The sequence below is a fragment of the Hylobates moloch genome, unplaced genomic scaffold (assembly GCF_009828535.3).
Source record: "Hylobates moloch isolate HMO894 unplaced genomic scaffold, HMol_V3 SCAFFOLD_1, whole genome shotgun sequence".
NCBI classification, from domain to species: Eukaryota; Metazoa; Chordata; class Mammalia; order Primates; family Hylobatidae; genus Hylobates; species Hylobates moloch.
The window spans coordinates 36,906,270-36,929,225 of NW_026652276.1; the positions used below are offsets into that span (position 1 = coordinate 36,906,270).

Genomic DNA, 22,956 nt, shown 5'->3' on the forward strand with positions numbered 1-22,956 from the left:
CATTCCTATTCAACATAGTATTGGAAGTTCTGGCCAGGGCAATCAGGCAAGAGAAAGAAATAAAGGGTATTGAACTAAGAAGAGAGGAAGTCAAATTATCTCTGTTTGCAGATGATGTGATTATATATTTAGAAAACCCCATCGTCTCAGCCCCAAATCTCCTTAAGCTGATAAGCAAATTCAGCAAAGTCTCCGGATACAAAATCAATGTGCAAAAATCACAAGCATTCCTATACACCAGTAATAGACAGACAGCCAAATCATGAATGAACTCCCATTCACAATTGCTACAAAGAGAATAAAATACCTAGGAATCCAACTTAAAAGGGATGTGAAGGACCTCTTCAAGGAGAACTACAAACCACTGCTCAAGGAAATAAGAGAGGAAACAAACAAATGGAAAAACATTCCATGCTTGGGGATAGGAAGAATCAATATAGTGAAAATGGCCATACTGCCCAAAGTAATTTATAGATTTAATGCTATCCCCATCAAGCTACCATTGACTTTCTTCACAGAGTTAGAAAAAACTACTTTAAATTTCATATGGAACCAAAAAAGAGCCCATATAGCCAAGACAGTCCTAAGCAAAAAGAACAAAGCTGGGGGCATTATGCTACCTGACTTCAAACTATACTACAAGGCTACAGTAACAAAAACAGCATGGTACTGGTACCAAAACAGATATATAGACCAATAGGGCCGGGCGCGATGGCTCACGCTTGTAATGCCAGCACTTTGGGAGGCCGAGGCGGGCGGATCACGAGGTCAGGAGATCGAGACCACGGTGAAACCCCGTCTCTACTAAAAATACAAAAAAAAATTAGCCGGGCGTGGTGGCGGGCGCCTGTAGTCCCAGCTACTCGGAGAGGCTGAGGCAGGAGAATGGCGTGAACCCGGGAGGCGGAGCTTGCAGTGAGCCGAGATTGCGCCACCGCACTCCAGCCTGGGTGACAGAGCAAGACTCCGTCTCAAAAAAAAAAAAAAAAAAAAAAAAAACAGATATATAGACCAATGGAACAGAATAGAGACCTCAGAAATAACATCACACATCTACAACCATCTGCTCTATGACAGACCTGACAAAAACAAGCAATGGGGAAAGGATTCCCTATTTAATAAATGGTGTTGGGAAAATGGCTAGCTACACGCAGAAAACTGAAACTGGACTCCTTCCTTATATTTTTTACAAAAATTAACTCAAGATGGATTAAAGACTTAAACATAATGCCTAAAACCATAAAAACCCTAGAAGAAAACCTAGGCAATACCATTCAGCTCACAGGCATGGGCAAAGACTTCATGTCTAAAACACCAAAAGCAATGGCAACACAAGCCAAAATTGACAAATGGGATCTAATTAAATTAAAGAGCTTCTGCACAGCAAAAGAAACTATCATCAGAGTGAACAGGCAACCCACAGAATGGGAACAAATTTTGGCAATCTATCCATCTGACAAAGGGCTAATATTCAGAATCTACAAGGAACTTAAACAAATTTACAAGTAAAAAACAACCCTGTCAAAAAGTAGGTGAAGGATACGAACAGACACTTCTCAAAAGAAGACATTTATGCAGCCAACAAACATATGAAGAAAAGCTCATCATCACTGGTCACTAGAGAAATGCAAATCAAAACCACAATGAGATACCATCTCATGCCAGTTAGAATGGCAATCATTAAAAAGTCAGGAAACAACAGATGCTGGAGAAGATGTGGAGAAATAGGAATACTTTTACATTGTTGGTGGGAGCATAAATTAGTTCAGCCATTGTGGAAGACAGTGTGGCGATTCCTCAAGGATCTAGAACCAGAAATACAATTTGACCCAGCCATCTCATTACTGGGTATATACCCAAAAAATTATAAATCATGCTACTCTAAAGACACATGCACACATATGTTTATTGTGGCACTACCCACAATAGCAAAGACTTGGAACCAACCCAAATGCCCATCAAGGATAGACTGGATTAAGAAAATGTGGCACACATGCACCACGGAATACTATGCAGCCATAAAAAAGTATGAGTTCATGTCCTTTGCAGGGACATGGATGAAGCTGGAAACCATCATTCTCAGCAAACTAACACAGGAACAGAAAACTAAACACCGTATGTTCTCACTCATAAGTAGCAGCTGAACAATGAGAACACATGGACACAGGGAGAGGAACATTGCACACTGGGCCCTGTTGCGGGGTGGGAGCATAGGGGAGGGGTAGTCTTAGGAGAAATACCTAATGTAGATGACGGGTTGATGGGTGAGCAAACCACCATGGCACGTGTGTACCTATTTAACAAACCTGCATGTTCTCCACATGTATCCCAGTATAGTACAGTAAAAAAATAAAAAGTAAAAAGTAAAAGTTAGTAAAAAAATAAAAAGTAAAAAAAAAAAAAGGCTTAGAATTCTAGATACAGAGCCTCAGTACAAAATACAAAGAAGAAAGCACTTCACGTTCTAATCCAAGTTTTAAGAGGAGCCCAGAATATTTAAGTTTTAAAGAATAAGGCAGTTTTTCCATTGACCAAGATTTCTAATCAGAGCACAGATAATGTTCTAAGTACACAGAGGTCGATTTAGTAAAAATCTGCATGGGTTTGTTACTGGCAGAATATCATTGGTTAAGGTTAGTTTCTAAACTTTATAGTTTTTTTGTATCTCTTCTGGGGAGATAGAGTCTTACATTTCTCTTAGAGACAGTGACATTTTAAATTAACTACATATTCCACTAAACATTCCCCCAGCTTGAGAAAATACACTCAGTGAAAAACTGCATGGCAACATTTGAGACCATTTGTGGCCCCATTATTGACTTAAGGATACACCTATGAAATCCACAGGTTAACTTTTCTCCCAGCATTTCCTAATACTTAACTTCAGGAGAATTTACTTATATTGACTGTTGGAGTCCACCACCAATTATAAGAAAAAACTGTAGGAGATGCAGAAGCTCATTTTTAATTATACTACCAACACTACCCTCTCCATGACTGCTGCTATTACTAATGACACCACCACATCCCTAGGCATCAGGGATGTTCTAGGCATTAGGTTAACTGTTTTTACGTAAGAGGGATGATCCTTACTCCGAGTGTTTTTCCTTTTTCAGATGGGGGCATTTGAGAAAGTTGTACCTCTTATTCACTCATTCAACAACTTATAAAAGAGAACAGCTAAGTTTATGGCATTTGTGAACATTCAGTCATGGGAGAGGTATGACAGGGATGGCCTGGCATGTGCCACAACTTTTAGACAAGTCTAGAAACATATAAAGCATTATAAAAGTACAATTCCTACACAAAAGGTATTGTTTTCCAATTAATAGTAGTAAGAATGAATACAAAGTCAAATTCTTCTTGAAAGTATGTTTCTTAGGGAATGTAAAAATACAGCAGGAGGAAAGGATAGATAGAGACTTACAGGGATCTGAAAAGCATGTCCTTGACATAGAGAACCATTTTTACACCTTTGCTTCCAACTCAAATGGTTATTTTAATGAATTTTAAACAGAATGTGCCTTATTCTGCTACATCTGGTATATTGATCAAGTTATAGTGATCTATATTTCTACATTTCAGTTACTACTAATACTGGTCCATAATTCACTTTAAATGTAGCAATTATCTAAAATATAATTACATGTTAAATTTTGGTTAATTCATATGTTGGTTTTCTTAATGTTTTGAAAGAGGCCTGCGGTGGATGGAGGTGCTGGAAACTATCTGAAGTCTTTTATCACTAGAGATGTCTAAGAACTCAGCCTGAGTTCTGACAGGTAGGTTCTCTAAATTCAACTTTTCATCTATTCATCTCACTACAATTATATTCTGTATAATATGTACACAGTGTTATAATCTGTGTACATATTATAATATAGTTACGTAGTTCAAACATATAACTATATACATTATAATACGTTTTATTTATTTATTTATTTATTTTTGAGATGGAGTTTCACTCTTGTTGCCCAGGCTGGAGTGCAATGGCGAGATCTCCGCTCACCGCAAACTCTGCCTCCCAGGTTCAAGTGATTCTCCTACCTCAGCCTCCCAAGTAGCTGGGATTACAGGCATGCACCACCACGCCCAGCTAATTTTGTATTTTTAGTAGAGACAGGGTTTCTCCATGTTGGTCAGGCTGGTCTCGAACTCCCGACCTCAGGTGATCTGCCCACCTTGGCCTCCCAAAATGCTAGGATTACAGGTGTGAGCCACTGCGCCCAACCCTATAATATGTTTTAATGACATAAACATATTAAAATACTCTAACAAAAAAATAAAAAGAACCTGTATCCCTTGTCAAACACTGAAAAATATATGATGGTCTCTTTTTCATAATTTTGGTGAGTTCTGCTTCTCTTTTCAGTCTTCAGGAGCTGTTTTAACTTATATATTTTTCCTTTCGTACCAAACATGCCACAAACCAGAATTCCGTTTTCCATCACTGTTATCCTTCTCGATTTCAAAACTTGTAAACGTGACGTATCTTCTGACGTGATTATCATTGCTTGATATATCTGGGGTACTGATTAATTTTAAACAGATGTGAGTCTTTCAATATTTGCATGAAAATATTTGAGGAGAGCTCTCCTATGACTCAAGTCATCTCTCTTTCAGGCATAATATCTTTATTCATTCAACTGTTTTTTACTAAACGTTGTTTCTAGGCCTCTCAGCAATATCTGGATTGCATTCTATACTGTCTTTGTAGTTATTAAAATATTGTACCCATAACTGAATATGGAACTGTAAATGTGTTATGACCAGGCCAGAATAAAGTGGAGCTGTTTTCTCCTTTGATCTGAAAACACAGAACTAGCTCTGGGGATGGCTATGTCATGCAAGCGGCTAAGAACCAGGGGACTGCTTCAATAGTTACTATCCCCACTCTCCTAAATCCTACACTTATACAATTAATCTTTTCTAACCTGACTTTAGGACATAACCTTTATCATTCACTATCCCATCTAAAATAGCTTCATGTCCCCTCAGTCATTCTCTCTACCTGAATTTGGCTTTAGGAAAAACATTTCTATCTGAATCTCTATCATCTGAAATTTTATTATTTATTCACTGTATACATCTTTACCATCTGTTTACATAACGAGAATGAAAACACCGTAAGATTGCAGCCTTTGTCTTATTTACCTGGGATATTGCCTGGCATACAGTAAGTGTCAATAAATCCTTGTTGGATGAATGCCATCATTCTTTATTAAATTCTATCTTCTTCAATTCTGGAGAAATCATCTGAATGCTAATTCTGCCAATCTATCACCCAATTCTCTGAGACAGTATTTCCTGAAAATTTGTGAAGAGTGCCTTTTCCTTCTTTACTCTTCTTTGACTTTAAGGAAAAAATCCTGTTTTGTAAAGAAAAATTAACTAAGACTGAAAGAGGTCTATTTACTTTGTATAATAGACAGGGAAGCATACAAATATGAAGTTAGATATGTGCCAAATTACATACATCCAATCTTCATCAAATTCTGTTGAGTTTTATTAGAACACAATAAAGATATCGTTTTATGGTATATGTTATTTAATTTTCTCCAAGGCGACAATGAGACATTAATTAGCACATTTCAGGAAGGGACATTTTAATGCTGTGTCTACCTCTGTATGTAATTTGACCCATAAGTCTCAATCAGAAAACACGTGGAAATACCTTTATAAACATCAACATAACCTATATGTAAAACATTTTCCTGACTTGGCAGTTTAGAAATCCCATCAAAAAGGAAAGGAGACACCAGTTATTTCAAGGACTCCATTGAGATTGCTGGTGACCACCACATTTTTTTTTTTTTTTAAATTTCACAAACATGGAAATCTTCTGACGATCAGCATTGAGATTACTAGCTGTTTCTGGAATTCATTATCTTTCTGAAAATTGATCATTTGCTTCCTTGTCTTCCAGTGTGAGGCATACTCTTCATAATTTCTGATGATCAGGGACAGCCACTTTATATTCGCAATCCTTTTAGTGCACAGGGATATAAATTGTCTAGATTTCCATTGCCTGGCAGCCATGCTGTTTCGGTTTGACCATCATTCTCTCCTATGTATGAGGATAATACTAACACAGGAACTGAGTAGTTTTGCTTTCCACCTGACAGCTGGTAGGGGTTTAAAACAAGGGGCCACCTCGCACACTTTCTTTTTTATGCTTTAAAAATAGCTTGGCTGTCTAAGTTTTACTAGGTTTTGCAAGCCTCCTCTCATGCAGCTGTTTACCTCTTCCTGCATATATTCTTTTAGATTTTTACTAGGTGTGTGCGTGTGTGTGGGTGTATATATATACGTGTGTGTGTGTGTGTGTATGTGTATATACACACACAGTAAAAATGTACATATATATGTATATATTTTAATGATTTGCTTCTCTCTTCCTCTTTTCTACATAGCCAAGGTTATCAGTGAGTTCTTAAAGCAGCCACATGAGTGTCTTCAGATGCCTCTTCCCTTTCGTCCTCCCTGAGATAAGTTATCATAATGCCAGAAGTTCCTTTTGGTAGTTTTTCCTTAACTCTTGAGTTTTTCTTTCCTGTTGGGGTTCTAATCTAGGTACAGGCAGCAAGCACCATTTCTCTCATTTATTTACCACATCCCCAGTGTTTAATGCACTTCCTGGCACACAGTAGGCACTTAATAAACATTTACTTAATGAAAGAACATTCTCTATAATTCCTTTATTTTGACTTACTAGAGCTTAGAGTATATAGCTGACTTCATATTTGTATACTTGTCTATTATACAAATAGACACTTTCTTACAATATTACCATTAATTTTTCTTTACAAAACAGGTTCTTTTCTTTAAAGTCAAAGTTGTATCCAAAGCAGTAATATCCAATTCAGCTCTTAACTATATTCAGAGGTACTACTTATTGGTGGACAATAAAAGAAATCCGTGGATATAAATAAAAATAGTAACATATATTTTATATATTAATACATACAAACCAGCATCACACTTATTAGAATATACAATTTTATAAAAATTATCCTACGTATTGTCTTTATTATCAATAATTCATATAGAAGTGCCTCACTATATGAATATAATCTTAAAAAGAAAGTATTAGAGCAGTAGAATGGGGCTTTTTTCATGCTCATCTTTGAGCTGATACTAGAAATGTACTTTCTAAGAGGAATATCTGACATGTATAAAAGGTTTCATACTGAAAATGTATCTCAAATATTTACCTTTGTAGATGTGAGAACTCAGTTGGCTTATAAATTACTTCAATTGTGGGTGTCTAAAAACATTTCCTAATTTAAAAAAATTAGAGCAAGTAACTAAAGAAAATAAAACTGCTGAATCACAAATCTCGAAAGGAAATCAGCCAACCTATTTATCGTCTTGATTTTAGGGAGAGTTATTCAGGACACATGCTCTTTCTTAAAAAGACTATGAGACATGGAATGTTAACAATCTTCATTGTCAGGAAACTTCCTAAAATTTCGTCTGAATGCCTCATGCATCACTTTAAGCTCATTTCCTCTCACTGAACAGGAGGACAGCTGGCCAGCATCTTCCATCTGCACTGCCCTTAGCCTTCTCCTAACTGTGTTATAGAACACCCTTCTGAAATGGGAGTGGGAGGCCAATGTGAAACAGCAGAGAAAACTCTAAAAACAATATCTTGTGAGAAACAGCATTTTAAACTTAACTCTGAATGGGGCTACAGAGTAGGTCAACAAAGGGGGCCAACAAACTGAAGTGCTATCCCTTGAATAATTCAGACTAATTCTCAAACAGTATTATGGGGTCATAAAACACCAAGCCTGGAAATTAAAGATTTTTATGCCTCATCAAAAAGTCTTTGAATGTAACTTCCTGGCATACTGCCAACAAGGGCAGCTCTTTGGGGGAAAACCCTATGCCAAAGGCCAAAGAGGCAGCTGTGTTATTCAGCTCCTGAGAGCTTCCAACTCAACACCCACACAAGCTCAATTATGAACAAATTAAAGGGGTCCAGACTGAACACAGTAATTCTGGTAATTTAAATAAATAGAGAAAAGTCTACAATTAGTAGGAAAAGATTGATTTTCTCCAAAACCCAGAAGTATCCACCCAGTCTCTTAAGTGACACCCTAACCCCTTTGAATTAGCATGACTACATGCAATTATTTAAGAACAAATTTCCTTTTATTTATCATGTTAATCATTTCTGGTCTGACTTAAATGTGACCATATGCATGCCAGTAAAAGTATCCACAAAATCTCAAGGCAAAGCAGCCTCAAAAGGGCTACATATACATTATACTTATAATGTATATATAGGAATTAATGCACTGAGTAAAATTGTAATCAGAGTTGTACACCTACATTTTAGAGCATATAATGTGTTAACCATCTCAAGAGGTGTTTAATATACATATCTGTAGTTAATCAATAAACATTTTTGCAAGTAAAGAGAAAAATTTAGAGTCATTGAAAAAGAATTGAAGATTTAATATTGGGGAATCTATTAATTAACTCACTTTTATTTCACTAATAGAATAAAGAACAAAATCCACATTATCAGCCAGTAAGGCCCTTAAAATCACTTACTAAAATTAAACATTCATTCTTGATTTAAAAAAAGATTTAATCAAAAAACTTTTAGGAAGTTAGGAATGCAAAGAAACTTATGTAGCTTGATCAAATGTTTCCATCAGAAACCAATAGCAAACATTATAATTAATGTGTGTGCACTCTCTCTCTCACACACACACACACACACACACACACCCCACAGTGGAAGCATTCGTGTTTCATCTTTAAACTCATTTTGATTAGCTGATTGTACAGTCCATGCAGAAGAATGAGTACATATGAAGAGCCAAAGTAATTTTACAAAGGAGGAAAAATTAGAGGAAGATTATCCTGTAAGTAATCAAAATAAGAAGTAATAGCGAGATAATTTAAACGGGGTGATGCTGACATGAGATGGACCAATGTATCAACAGAATAGCATGTCTAGAAACCCACACATCTATGTATGTATGCAAATTTACTATTCAATGTGACTGAATTTCAAATGAACAGGGAAAGAATGGAGAAGCCAATACATGTTATTAATAATTTGCTTATTTATGTGAGAAAATTCTTCCATCTCATACCCCATGGATAAAAATATGATAGATTGCTAAATATTTTTTAAAGCCTCTAAAAGTACCAGAAGAAAATGAGAAAAACATATAACCCAAATGTCACAAAAGAAGAAATGATGAAAATATTTGAGAATAAGACTGAAACCTTTTTTATGATAAGAAATATCACAATCAAACTAAAAAGACAAATAATGGGTTGCAAAAAAATCACTTGCATCCCATGTAACAATATTTTATAAATCAAAGAGGAAAAAATTAACAAATGGTAACATGGCAAAGGCTATAAATAAACAAATTGCAAAATCTTAAACACAAATGACTCAAAAACCCACCAAAACAACAACAAAAGAACTGTCAATGAAGCCCACATTCCATTAAAAGGGTAAGAGTAAAGTAAGCTGTAAATGAAGATTAATGAATGTAACACTATGCAACTATTATAAAGAAATGATATGTGATGTGGACATGTACATAGATGGGGAAGTAACCAGTGCTTTCTAGGAGCACTTACATTTTAAACTATGTGTCTGATGAATAGGTAAAAGGGATGGGAATAAGGAGGCTTTATTTTTTCTTAATCGGAATTGTCTGTCTTTGAAAATATAAGTGAAAGTAAATAAATGGAAGCCGCTCACCTTTAAAATAGCTTGAGCAGATGAACAATGACTTATTAACATGCAAGTTAAAATACTAGTTTGGTCTTAATAGCAAATATAAAACAAAAACAAGGGTGCTCATAGGACTCATCAGCCTTTGAAGATTCCTACAGACTTTATAAAGTGAGAAATAGCCAATATAAATTAATTATGTAACAAATAGGAGGTTTTTTTAAATTTTGAACCATATGAAAATGCTGGTTTTCCAGGTCAAAAATAGACAGCGCGAATTGTGTATTCATCCTAAACAGGATACTTATTAAGACGTTTTAAAGAATGTTAAAACAGTTTAAAGAATCAAGATCCTGCTAGTATTACTCCTATAAACACAGTCACCTACCTTTTGAGCAAATAAATTAATCTCTTACATTGGCCTGGTGCTATATATGGAAAACGAAACTACATACAATAGTCTATTCCTCTAATGAAACAGAAAAGACACTTTCAAATGTTTACCATTGGGGTATCACCTAAGTGAATTTCATATTGAGAAGGCTAACACATTTGTTAGGCTCCCTGATTGTTCTGGGGAGAAGGGATCAAAATGGTACTAGAATGCTGACTCTCAGGGCCCTCTGAAAGACTGTTGGCTTTAGCCTGGTACTTCTTGGAAAGGACCAAAGTTTGATGATTACTCTAAACTTGTTTTTACAGCATGCTATTGAGTATTTCCGCTGCATGGTGCATTTTAGCCAATGCTTTTAGTTTGGTACTAGGGTCCTGAAGAAAATAGCTCATAACCTGACCAATTTTGTAAAATGAATAAACCTTACTATTATTGTTGTCATTTATGGCATATGTATAAAAAAATGCAAAGAATGACTGCTAACTACATATATTTTGCTAGGACTATTTCAGTTTAGAAGGGAAAACTCTAAAAACGGTTTTTGGTAATGAAAATGTAAACAAAACGGCCGGGCGCAGTGGCTCACACCTGTAATCTCAGTATTTTGGGAGGCCGAGGTGGGTGGATCACTTCAGGTCAGGAGTTCGAGACCACCTTGGCCAACATGGAGAAACCCTGTCTCTACTAAAAAAAAAAAAAAAAAAAAAAAAAAAAATTAGCCTGGCGTGGTGGCAGACGCCTGTAATCCAAGCTACTTGCAAAGCTGAGGCAGGAGAATCACTTGAACCCAGGAGGCGGAGGTTGCAGTGAGCCAAGATCGCACCACTGCACTGCACTCCATCCTGGGTGACAGAGCAAGACTCCGTCTCAAAAAAAAAAAAAAAAAATAATAATAATAATAATAAAATTAAAATGTAAACAAAAATGCTGATTCCGGACATGCCTTAGGTTTTATTTTTTACAGGTTTCATAATATTTTTTCTCTCTTAATTTAAAATGGGTGCTGTTTTTTTCTTTTTAGAACCATAATAGTGGCTGCTTTCATTAAATGAGAAAAACAGAAATATATTTCTCTCCTCAAAAATAAGAGCAGTTTTGATCCATTCATCTTCTTTACAGAGAAATTGGGAAGACAGAACAGGAAATGTTTATCAAGCACTCTATAAAAATGAACAGCTCTTTAAATTATTAGTAATAACCTATGTCACTGTCACAAATTATTCCTTTGGTTCGTCAAAGGTTCACGCTTGAGAAAATACTCTTTCGGACCAGTGCTCAAGACAGCTTCCTTGTTAAGGTTTCTATCTGTCTCTCACTATAGGCGATTACAGCAAATGCATCTCAGTCATTTAGTTAATTTATACAAAACAGAATCAATTTCTCTTGTTTCATCATGATTGAACATTTTTCTGAACTCCTGTAAATGAGTAATAGATAAGCACTATTTATCAGATTGTTTGGTGGAGCACGCACTTTTGATTATTCTATTTTCTCATTGTTACTAATGAAATATATGATATGCCTTGAGAAAAAACAATTGCAAAGCTTGGCCTCCAAGCATTCATGAGGAATGGATATTTTGCTGAGAATTTATTGTACCCATACTTTGCTCTAATGGTGTTCTCTCTAAGAGCCCATGGGAGCGCAGTGATGCTCTAGGGTATCTGAGATGTCGCAAGGCTTTCAGAACACAGTTAACAGGGGCCCTTGCTCTGCCCTGGCACCCAACAGTCACCAAGAAGTTCCCCATGGTGCTCAGAACCTCAATGAGGTGGTTCAGGCATGGACACAGGGCACCTTGACACCCTCAGTGTGGCAATCCCAAGAGACCCTTTTTCCCTCCAGTGTCACAGGATTTGGGGATGGGCATTTAAAAAGCTGAATCTTCTGCACTGCTGCCATCCCTATCCATCACACATGGAGAATAGAAGGAAGTGAAGCACTAAGGCAAAGGATGCTTTGAACCACATGATTTTCCCAGGCTCTGCAACAGGTATGTCCGCACAGAGTGGAAATGCCCGGGCAGAAGCAAGGGTGCAAATGCAAAGGCAGATAGATGAGATAAAGATGCCTCTGGAAGTCAGCTCCTCCAGAAGGAATCATTTTTGTGATCTATGATGGGAGGATAGTTTATAGATCAGTTTGTAAAAATAAATCACTTCTCTTTGTTTCACAAAGTGGGTAATTACAATTAAATGTGTGAAGAGATAGGAAGGTGGGATGGCCATTATCCCTTCCTCCAGGCTTCTGCAGACCTTGTTCCCTGAGGTTTGAGTTGAAGAAACAAAACCAGGACATTTGGGAAGACAAATGGGCTGAGGCTGGAGAGCTGACCTGGATGTCACCTCACCCTTGCTTACCAAGGTCCATGCTCTTCGAGGCTTTCAAATTAATTGATTCAGGCTGCCTGGCCGGTGTCACAGATCTGAAGTTGATGTGCTGATCTGGAAAACATACTGCTGAATCCACCCCAGAGCTGTGGAAGGAAGCCATATGTTGTATTTAGGTTTAGAATAAAATCTTTTAAAAAATGAGGAAGCAGTTCTCATTTTGAACACAGCCACTCATCACTCTGCACAGCTCCCAACCACATATTTTCAACTAATTCTTAAATCTCAGGTTTCTTTTATGAGATGTAGCAACTCTGTTTTCATGTATTTTATCACACTGTACAATTTAAATAAAATATTCTCTGGGTAATATCGTGTTTTACTCTTCACTGATTTCTGCTAATTGGGATCCTGCTGTACACTCTATAACTTTAAGTGGGTAAAGAGGGCCTGGAAAACACTAGCACTTCAAAAGATGTCACCAGATATTAGCAGAGCCCAAAAGGAGGTTAAGGGATTTCTGTGGACTAAGCTATGCCTATTTTAAAACACAAGTGAAAGGGTTGTATCCTTTAGAGAAAACCATCCTGTTGAAGGACTGATGCCTGTAGGAGTTTGGTTTTCTACTTTATTTAGGTCTTTTTTCTAAAACTAATGCTAACACTAAGCAGACAGTCTGCTCATCAAAAGTGCCAAAAGGAAATAATAGGAAAAGCACAGTTGACAATTTAGACACAAGATACATCAAATGCCCATTATAGCTTTCTTAGTACTTGTAGGCAATCTCAAATAATTTTCTGCTGAATATTTTATTTATTTTGCTTGAGGATAGAGGGTATTACATAAGAGAATTACAGACAATGACTTAGTTCTTGTTTTAGAAATAAATTATATTTATATAATTTTAATCAACTAAATTATAGTCATTTTCTCCCCTTGGCACGCTCATCTATTTGGAAAGTAAATATGGTGGCTCATCTCATTATAATTGCTATCTTAATCTCAGATATAGTGAAAATCTACATCACAAAATCTAAAGTATTGATGTTGGGTTTTTCAAACAGTTGAAGTTTGATACTATAAACAACAAAACAATAGCAAAAATAACTGTTTTGAATGAAAATCCTTCTAAAATTACAAGAGAATCTAGAATCTCGACCTGAAATACCAAAATAAGTTTAACCTTTTCTTGAAACTCATCATCCCTTCATATTCAATATTGCTTTCAAGCAATATTAAAATTAGTATGCAGCAATAATAGTACTGCCAAATGAATAAATGAACTTCCCTTTTTATAATGCAGTGGGTAGATTAAGGAAGTACCTGTTTAGCCAGGTGTGGTGGCATGTAACTGTAGTCTCAGTTACTTGGGAGGCTGAGGCTGGAGGATCACTTGAGTCTAGGAGTTTGAGGCTGCAGTGAGCTAAGATCGTACCTCTTCCCTCCAGCCTGGGTGACAAAGGTAGACCTCATCTCCTCTGCCCTCCCCCAGAAAGGAAGTACCCGTGAACCAGCACAGCACTGTGGTGTGTCTGGCCCACTCTAAATCCTGGCTCCAGTACTTCCTAGCTGTGTCAACTAAGAGACTCACTGGACCTCTTTGGGCTTCAATTTCCTTATGTATAAAATGAGTAAAATTACACTCTCTACCTCATAGGGTTGTTGAGAGAATAGAATGAGTGAAGCTTTGTAAAGCAAGGACATTAGGGTCTGGTACAGAGTATGTGCTATAGAAGCAGATAAATTAGGTAAGTTAACAAATAAGCAGATCAATAAATTGTCCTACTTTTGCTTCTCAAAACATGATAAATTTCTGAGTTTTTCCCATTACCTGTGCTTTTTACAGTTTCTTTGACATCTCTGTTTTTGTCAGACTCTCAGCAAGTCTGTGGCTAGGAGCCCTTTTCTCTTTCTATTTAGAAGGGTATGTGGTTTGATAGTTAGGAGAGTGGCCCCTGTAGGAACATGTCAGGGTGAGTGGCCTCAGTTTCCTCATCCATAAAATGGATAAGAATAGAATTTATGACTCTTTACAATTTTTGTAAGATATGTAAGTTATGTTATGTATTGAGAAAAGTACCTAGCACACAGTAAGAGCTTGATCAACCTGAGCTATCAATAGTCCTTTTCTTTATTTCTGTAGGTTAGTGTGGTCTTCGAATGAGGGCCTAAGGCATTTGCCAATGAAAAGATTTCACATGTTTTCATAAACATTTCTCAAGAAGTTTAAATCCTCTCTTTAGAGTTCTGTAGCTTTTTTTTTTTTTTCTATTTCTTTCCTGGTGTCTGGGTACATTCTCAATACATGAAGCCATTGATATATAAAGTGTATTAGATATGGTATCTAGTAAGGACAAAATATGCCAATTGTGAACAAAAATCCTGGACCCACTTAGTGTTATTGACACTAGCCTGGCCTAATAGTGATACTTTCATTTTTTCAGCCCATTTTTTAAAGAAGAATTCTGAGACACTACTGCAAACATGAGCTTTCCCCCTGAGTTTTGGTGTTTGGAAGCACTTGCCTTTAAATGTGTTATTCGACCTTTATTTGCATTGAAGTTTTCCATCCTTTGATCTGTTGTGATGATGTGGGTTTAGTGTCAGAAAGACTCATGGCCTTCATAGAATCAAAAAGTTTAAGAGCCGGAAGAGATTAAAGGTCACCTCATCTCTCAGATAAGACCCCGAGGCTCAAAGAGGAGAGTCGGCGTTCCAAGGTCACACAGCTGGCCAGGGGCAAAGCTGGGACCAGAGCCAGAAGCTCTGGCTGAAATGGTGGCCAGCCTGGGACACAGGTTGTTGCTGATCCCGAATCTGCAAAAATCAAGCCTTTCACTTTTAGTGAAGACTTGCTCACCTTTTATTATGTGGCTTACATTTTAGGTTTGCTTTTTGTTTCAACAGAATGGTGTACATCATGCAATAATAGAAAACTAAATCCTTAATCAAAGCAGTGAAAGCCTCCAGGGAGGAGGTGTAGGACCCTCATTAAAACATAGATCAGATTGCATTTAAAGTGCTCTGTTCAAGGCTGAGAAGCTACCCAACTGAACAATGTGTTGGTGAACCTGATTCATTGTCTTAGATTACCCTCTTAAGCCAGGTGTTAATTCACAAATTAGGAATAAGAGCTCAAATTTTCCCAGACTCTTAGGTAGCAATGATCCCAATTCCCATTTAAAAAGTAAGGTGGCAATGACACTCGATGCAGTAACATCAAGCTAGGATCTGTCTAATAAAGTGAATTTTTATACAAATGTTGGCATATAATCAAGAAGGATCAAAGAAATAAAAGGCTGCACTGTACATATGAATGTAACAAATGCTCTTATGTACACATCTGATTATGTCCTTTAAATTGATCATAATGAGATATCTACATATCTATCTATATACATACACATATATGTTACCATCATTTTGATTGTGACCAAGTGTACACTTTGAAAACGTTTCATAAAAGGGCCCCCTTTGCTGCGGTACAAAATGGAAATAAGGCAAAATAAGGCTGATATCAGACTGATGGATATTAAGGAGGCAAGTGAGTGTAATATAAGTCATAGGATTAGAGCCAATATGGGCATATAGAGCACCTGAATAATGAGTGAGTGCAGTATTGAGTTAGTTCATGTGAAAATATTTTAGATATGTAAGTTAGACTAGTAAAATGGTTTGTAACTTTATGCTACATATCTCGAGTGTTTGGATTAAGAGGGTGACACAGTTATTAACTATAAAATAGGACATTTTAATTTTGAAGGGAGTTAGCATGTGCTCATGGCTGAGTAGGCTGCAGTGAAGGCTGTGGGAAGCTGGAAGTTGACAGCAGGCCAAAGACATGTCTTAGATAAAGGCCGTGTTTTCAGCATGAACAACCAGAGAATCTACCAAATAGATACTCGACATCAAATTATGCTGCCTAATAAATAAGTAAGGGTAGCATGAAACATATGCCAGTGTTTGACTATGGTGACAAACCAGGAATGTGAAAGACATACAAAAGCCAACAATGAATGTTCAAGAACTGTCTGAGGTGAAAAGATAGGGGATGAAGATTTTGAGAGGCAAGACAAAAACCATGATGTCTGAAGTCTCAGGTGTGCACAGATGGACTTCAACAATTGGCTTCTATAAGTGAGAGTAGTTTCAGGTATGTGTGTGAAGAAACAGAGAGAGACAGAGAGAGAAACAGAATATGAACATGTGGGGAATAGCCCAATGTTGTCTAAACTGTTAATAATATTCGATATATTCTGTCTGCTGCTGATTTAGCTTCAACTCTGCCTGAGATCTCACAGTAAGTTTATTTCCTTTATATTTATTTATTACTTAGACCCAGATATTATAAACTTTTCTGTAATAATCATTGCATAATAGTAAAAATAGGTTGAGCAATTTCCTGATTTCATTTTGTACAGGCATTAAGTTTGATCAAATTTGTTTTTCATTCCTCACGCCATAGCAGTTTTCTCTTTTACAAGATTACAAGATTAGCCTCACCCCTCCAACACCCTTTTTTCCTTTGAGAAGGCTTTTACTTTTTTTTTTTTTGAAAGGCAGAAGGCAGGACAGCCTTTCTTGCTCAGTGCTCCTGGCTCCCTTCCAGTCCTTCCTCCATCCCAAGTTTCACACATCCAACCCCTGCTGCTGCTGGTCACCTAGGCAACGCAGCAGCTTGCAGGATGGTGCAGGTCACACGATCCTAGGAGGGGAGAGTTTCAAGGCTTAAGACTTGTTCCTTCTATTTTTAAAATACCTCTGCCTTTTCTTCTCCACCCATGCTTCTGATCCCTCCGTCCAGGCCCTGCTCTTCTCTTGCTAGTCCCAAGTCTGAATGGCCTCCTTGTCTATGATGGCTTCTGCCATTCTCTCCATCCTCCATCACTGAAACTGCTCTGCCTGATACTGTCGTCTCCAGGCTCAAAGCACTTCAATGCTTCTCCACTGCTCTCTGGAGAAGCATGGCACCCATGGAGCAGGGCAGACAATGCCCTTCCCATTGATTCTTCCCTGAGATACCACAAGCTTTAGCCACACTGAACACACTCTGCATTCTTCTCTCCCATCACCTGGTTTCCTTAACCTAAACTGCCCTTCCCGCCACTTCTCTGTCCAGAGAGCTTTCTTCCGTTTTCCAAGAAACTGCTTAAACACTACTCTCCTGTGAAAACTTACTTGACAACTCCAGGCAAAGTTAGTGGCTTCTTCCTCTAGGCTCCCATTGCATTTTGTATCTAATGCTTAGCTGGCTGCATCCTAATTATCTGTGTGTCTGTCTCTTTAAGAGGACGCTGCATTTCTTGCAGGCAGGGATGCTTTCCAATCCATTTGAGTTCTTTCTATAGTGTCTGGCTCAGAGCTCCAGAAATACTTTTGAATGGATGAGTAAGTGAATGAATGACTTAATAACCAAATACTGCAGAGTGGAAAAGACGAATGAAGTCTAAGACAATGTCATACTTTTGACTGAAAGGAGATTACTGTTGATGATTAAGAGAGCAGTTCTAATAAAGAAGTGAGAACAGAGGCCTAAAACACAGGAGACTAGGAAGGGAGAGAGTGAAAAGAAGATGGAAGTTACTAGTTCATACCATGTAATGAAGATTTACAGCAGCGAGGACCAATATAAACTTTTTTCTCTCCCCAATTCACAAAGGAATGGCTTTGCAGAAAAGGGAAAGAAAGAAATCCATGGAGACTTTGAAGCCAAAAAGGCAGTTGCTAAGTCCCTGGTGATCTCTGAACCACCTCTCTCCCTTGAAGGTTTCTCATCTGAGTGCTTCTCTCTAGCCTCCCCTGCACAGATGCTCAGTACCTCTGAATGCAATTGCCCTAAAAGGTATGCAAATAGTCCTGGCCTCCAGGGAATATCAAACCTCTTCCATTCACCCAATCCATGTTATACACACACAAAAAACCCAGGTTTCATTCTGTGTATTACCTGCGAAAACCCTATAATAAGATTGACTATCTACCAAATGAAGTCTGCATACCTTATTCTCGCACTCTGGGCTTTATCATTTGGCTGAACAGCCCCAAGTTGTGCAAATCAATTTACTCTCCCATCTCTATGCTGTTTCTTCTGCTGCCCTTCCCTCCTGAAATGCCCTTTCTTCCTGGGCTCATCTCATGTCCACCTGCTATTCATGAGTTGGGTTCAGCTCAAATGACACTTTTACCATAGCATTTTTCCTGATTCCTTTATCTGGAGGCATTCTCCTCTGCCTCAGATGCCCAGAGCATTTTATCCACACCTTCTGCTAAATATTACTTGGAACCCTTATGTTCCAGTCGTCCCATGAATCTACCTGTCAGCCTACCAGCTTCCTGAAGACAGGGTTTATATCTGATTCAGCTTTGCACCATCCCAAACATTTTGCACATATATACAGGATAAACAGTAAGGTAGAACAAATGAAATTATGTTTTAAGTGGCTTTTTTTTATGCCACCAAACTGTCATTTTCAATTCAGAATCGAGGCAGGCAATACAAATGAGTGGACAAAATTAAATAGGTCCACATTTTCTTTTATGAAACCCCTAGAGATACTGATCTAGAATATTATTACCATTATCAATCTAGTTCACGAAACTGTAGTTAGCAAGATAACTGACTTCAAAAGTATAAGAATCAGAGATAGCTAAATATAGGTGAGCTTCCACCTAATAGAGTTAGCTATACTCTAGGCATGCTGCTTTATTTTTAGCAGACTGTATTAAAAAACATAATAGGAATGACCCTAGCATTGCTGCAAGAAAAATGAAGAAATTTCACAGGATTATCATGGGACACAGAATGGAATAAAATACACAGTTTCTAACAGCCATAATAAATACAGAAAACAGCAAAGGGACAATTTAATGATTTTTAAAACTCATCAGAAGAACAAAATCTATGAATTCCCCTTGTCAAATAGTATGTATGCTTAGTAAATCTCTCTCGTGCTTGTGTGATTCTAAAAATTATTGATTTTTTTAGTTTCTATTACAGAATGGATATAATATTGGGTACCCTCTTCAATATTTTAGATTATATATGCCGTTGCTTTAATTTTTAGATTACGTTAACTTTCTTGGAACATCTATTTTTAAAATACCTCTAGGGCTTGCAAATTACTAATAAAAACCCATAAGCTTCCTATTTTCTCAGTTTTGTTTTGTTTTATACCTTCCCATGTCACTTTTCTTTGAGCTCCACGGCTCTAGTTTTTAAATTTGTCAAAGCAAGTTCAGCCATTTTCTTAAATATTTTAATAATTTAAGGTGAACCTTAACAAATACCAGGAAGCAAAATATGCCCAATCTAAGCTATTAGCTACGAGAAAGTTTCACTGAAGCTTTTGCTGGAAAGGAATTATAGATACTATAAGATTTCCATTCCAGAAAGAAATAGAGTTAAAATAAGTTTGCTGAATAAGGTTGCTGAGTTCTCCCAGAAAAACAATAACAAGCAGCATTTACGATATATCATTTTATCAATACCTGTGGCTGTAATCTTCGAGGCCCAATTCCAGAGCAGAATGTGGTGTTGGAGAAGGTGGAACTTCACTCTCGGCCCATCCGTCATTGGGCAGCAATAGGTCTATAAACAAAGAACAAATGAAGCTGTATAAAGCGGAAGCAGAACCATTCGATGCCTGGTTTGGTTTCAGAATCTCTCTCAGACGCAGTTTTAGCCAACACATAAACCAGCCCTGAAATAAATAAGTTCTCACACAGAACTGAAAGAGCCTTATGAGAATGAATACCGCTTGTATGAGGAAATCTAAGCCTGTTAATACGTTTTTACACTGGTGACCTGCAGGCAACCCCTAGCAAACCCACTCCACACATCTTGACTACCTTTTCCCACCAACAAAAGGCTGACACATACTCATTACCTGTGATTTGTGGAAGATTAACAAAGTCATCTGTTTTATGGCTTAACATTTTTGTAAACAAGACTCTATAGTGAATACTCTGGATTATATGGTGATTAAAGCATTTGCTTCAGTAAAAAATCATGAGATATAGTATATCTGTTCACCATTTAGACATAGTGGAGGTAAACACACACACACACACGCACACACACACACGCGCGCGCACACACACACACACGCGCTCTCTTTTTTTCTATCTGTGCCATAATGGAGACACCTGAGTTTAAGGCCTTATAAGGAAAAGACAGGGGTCTAAATCCTGGTTTTCCCACCTACTAAAAATGTATACTTTTCCAGTTTCTTCTGTACTAGAAGAATAGACATGTATGTCTAATATTACCACAACTAACGAGTAAGGTTGTTGAGATTTTATTGTATAGCAGACATTATATTAAGCCTTGTACATTACTTCATTGAATGCTCATAATTACTAACCATATTCACTAGTGTATGAAAAGCATTATATAACATCGTGGTAAAGTGTATGGTTTTTGGAGCAAGATTGCCATGTTTCCAACCCTACTGCTGTGTGAACTTGGCGAATTACTCAACTCTTCCAAGTCTCAGTTTTTAAAGCCATCAAGTGGCAACAAGAATACCTTTACTGGAGGAATATGAGAATTAAATTATATATATATATATGTATATATATTTATTATTTTTTTTGAGATGGAGTCTCGCTCTGTCACCCAGGCTGGTTGCAGTGGCGTGATCTTGGTTCACTGCAAGCTCTGCCTCCCGGGTTCACGCTATTCTCCTGCCTCAGCCTCCCAAATAGCTGGGACTACAGGCGCTCGCCACCACGCCTGGCTAATTTTTTGTATTTTTAGTAGAGACGGGGTTTCACCATGTTAGCCAGGATGGTCTTGATCTCCTGACCTCGTGATCCACTCACCTCCGCCTCCCAAAGTGCTGGGATTACAGGTGTGAGCCACTGCGCCCGGCCAAAGTAAATTATATTTAAGCAGTGATTTGTAAATGCAAACTGTTAACATAGGATTATTATTCCATAGATTGTAAGTTCTACTTGTATCTATTACAGTGACATATTTGATAAGATGTGTACCTGATTTGTCCCTGAATCACAGAATAAGAGACAAATCTCTCTACCCTTGAGAACTGCTGTTGGTGATAAAACCTGCTTTGGCTTGTCCACATGCTGGATATGATGGTTAATTTTATATGTCAACTTGACTGGGCCACAGGGTACCTAGATATTATTCTGGGAGTTTCTGTGAGGGTGTTTTTAAACAAGATTCACATTTAAATAAGTAGACTGTCCTCTCTAATGGGGTGGGCCTTGTCTAATCACTTGAAGGCATGAATAGAAGAAAAAAGATTGCCTCTCTCCTGAATAAGAGAGAATTCCCCCTGCCCGAGTGACTTTGACATGGGACATTGGCTTTTTTCTATCTTCAGACCCAAACAGAAACATCAGTTCTTCCCGAGTCTCAAGCCCGTTTGTCTTCAGACTGAAACCACGCCAGCAGCTTTTCTGGTTCTCAGGCCTTCAGACTCAAACTGCACCGTCAACTCTTCTGCAACCCCAGCTTGCTGACTCATCCTGCAGATCCTGGGATGTGCCTGTCTCCATGGCCATGTGAGCCAATTCCTTATCATAAATCTGTACACACACACACCACACACACACTTGGTTTTGTTTCTCTGCAGAATCCTGATAAATACACAAGGCAAGGACTTGCTCCAAGCTCTGCCCCAGGCACTAGACTGATGTGGAGGTAGTTGTAGCACAGCTGACACGCCCCTGGGAATGAAGCTTGAAGCAGATCTGCTAAGTAGGTGACCAGGGGGAAAGGAGCACAAGGGCAGCACCTGCACTGTGCCCCTGCACCACCTCCAACCCTAGGGGCCCACTGATTTGTTAGTGGTGGCAGCAGTCAGGCATTCAAGACTTGCTAAGAGAAACAGAGCAGAAGGACTGTAATGTAAATTGGGGACAATGGACATCCTGGGACAAATTCCCTTCTGCTGGCTCTCATCTTCTATCCTCAATCTCTCAGTCCATCTTCCACAGTGTTGGCGAACGTATTTGTGATCACGTAACTTGTTGCTCAAAATCACTTCAGCTGCATACATTGCCTAAGGAATAAAGGTCTAGGATCCTGGCAAACAACTTTATCTCCCATTATCTGTTAGCTTACCATTCCCTGACAACACCCCTGGGTGTTCCTGCCCCAGTATCTTTGCTTATGTAACTGCAAAACCTACTCTACCTGTCAAAGTCCTACCCTTCTCCCACGGTCCATCCAAATATCACTTTTACTATGAAGCCTTCGCTGTTGCCAAGGATCTGTCACTTTTATAACAGTGGCCAAGAAGACCAGTGCCCCCTCTATCTGTGCTCTTCCTCTCTTCCTGGGCATACAGCTGGACACCATTGCTAGGGCCTCTTTGTCCCTAACCTAGTTCTTGCAAATGGAATGTGGGCTGCTATGATAAATGTCATTCCCAGTATCAGTGGTTATGAGAGGGTGCACCTTCCTCACTCTCTCTTCCTTTCCCCAACTATATCACGCCAGGTGACGAGGTGCCCAGCCACCAGTGGAAGGAGCCTAGGTGCATGGAGCACAG

The 22,956-nt window shown here is 38.1% G+C and overlaps 1 protein-coding gene across 1 annotated transcript in view; it reads right to left on the reverse strand.

Annotated features, from left to right (window-relative positions):
- PARD3B (par-3 family cell polarity regulator beta) overlaps positions 1-22,956 on the reverse strand; it is a 1,040,345-nt gene that overhangs the window by 431,815 nt on the left and 585,574 nt on the right. Inside the window, exons 14-15 of the mRNA XM_032754819.2 lie at positions 19,925-20,024; positions 12,470-12,585 (exon numbers count right to left, since the gene is read on the reverse strand). Coding sequence (XP_032610710.1) covers positions 12,470-12,585; positions 19,925-20,024 — 216 coding nt within the window. The remainder of the gene's footprint in view (positions 1-12,469; positions 12,586-19,924; positions 20,025-22,956) is intronic.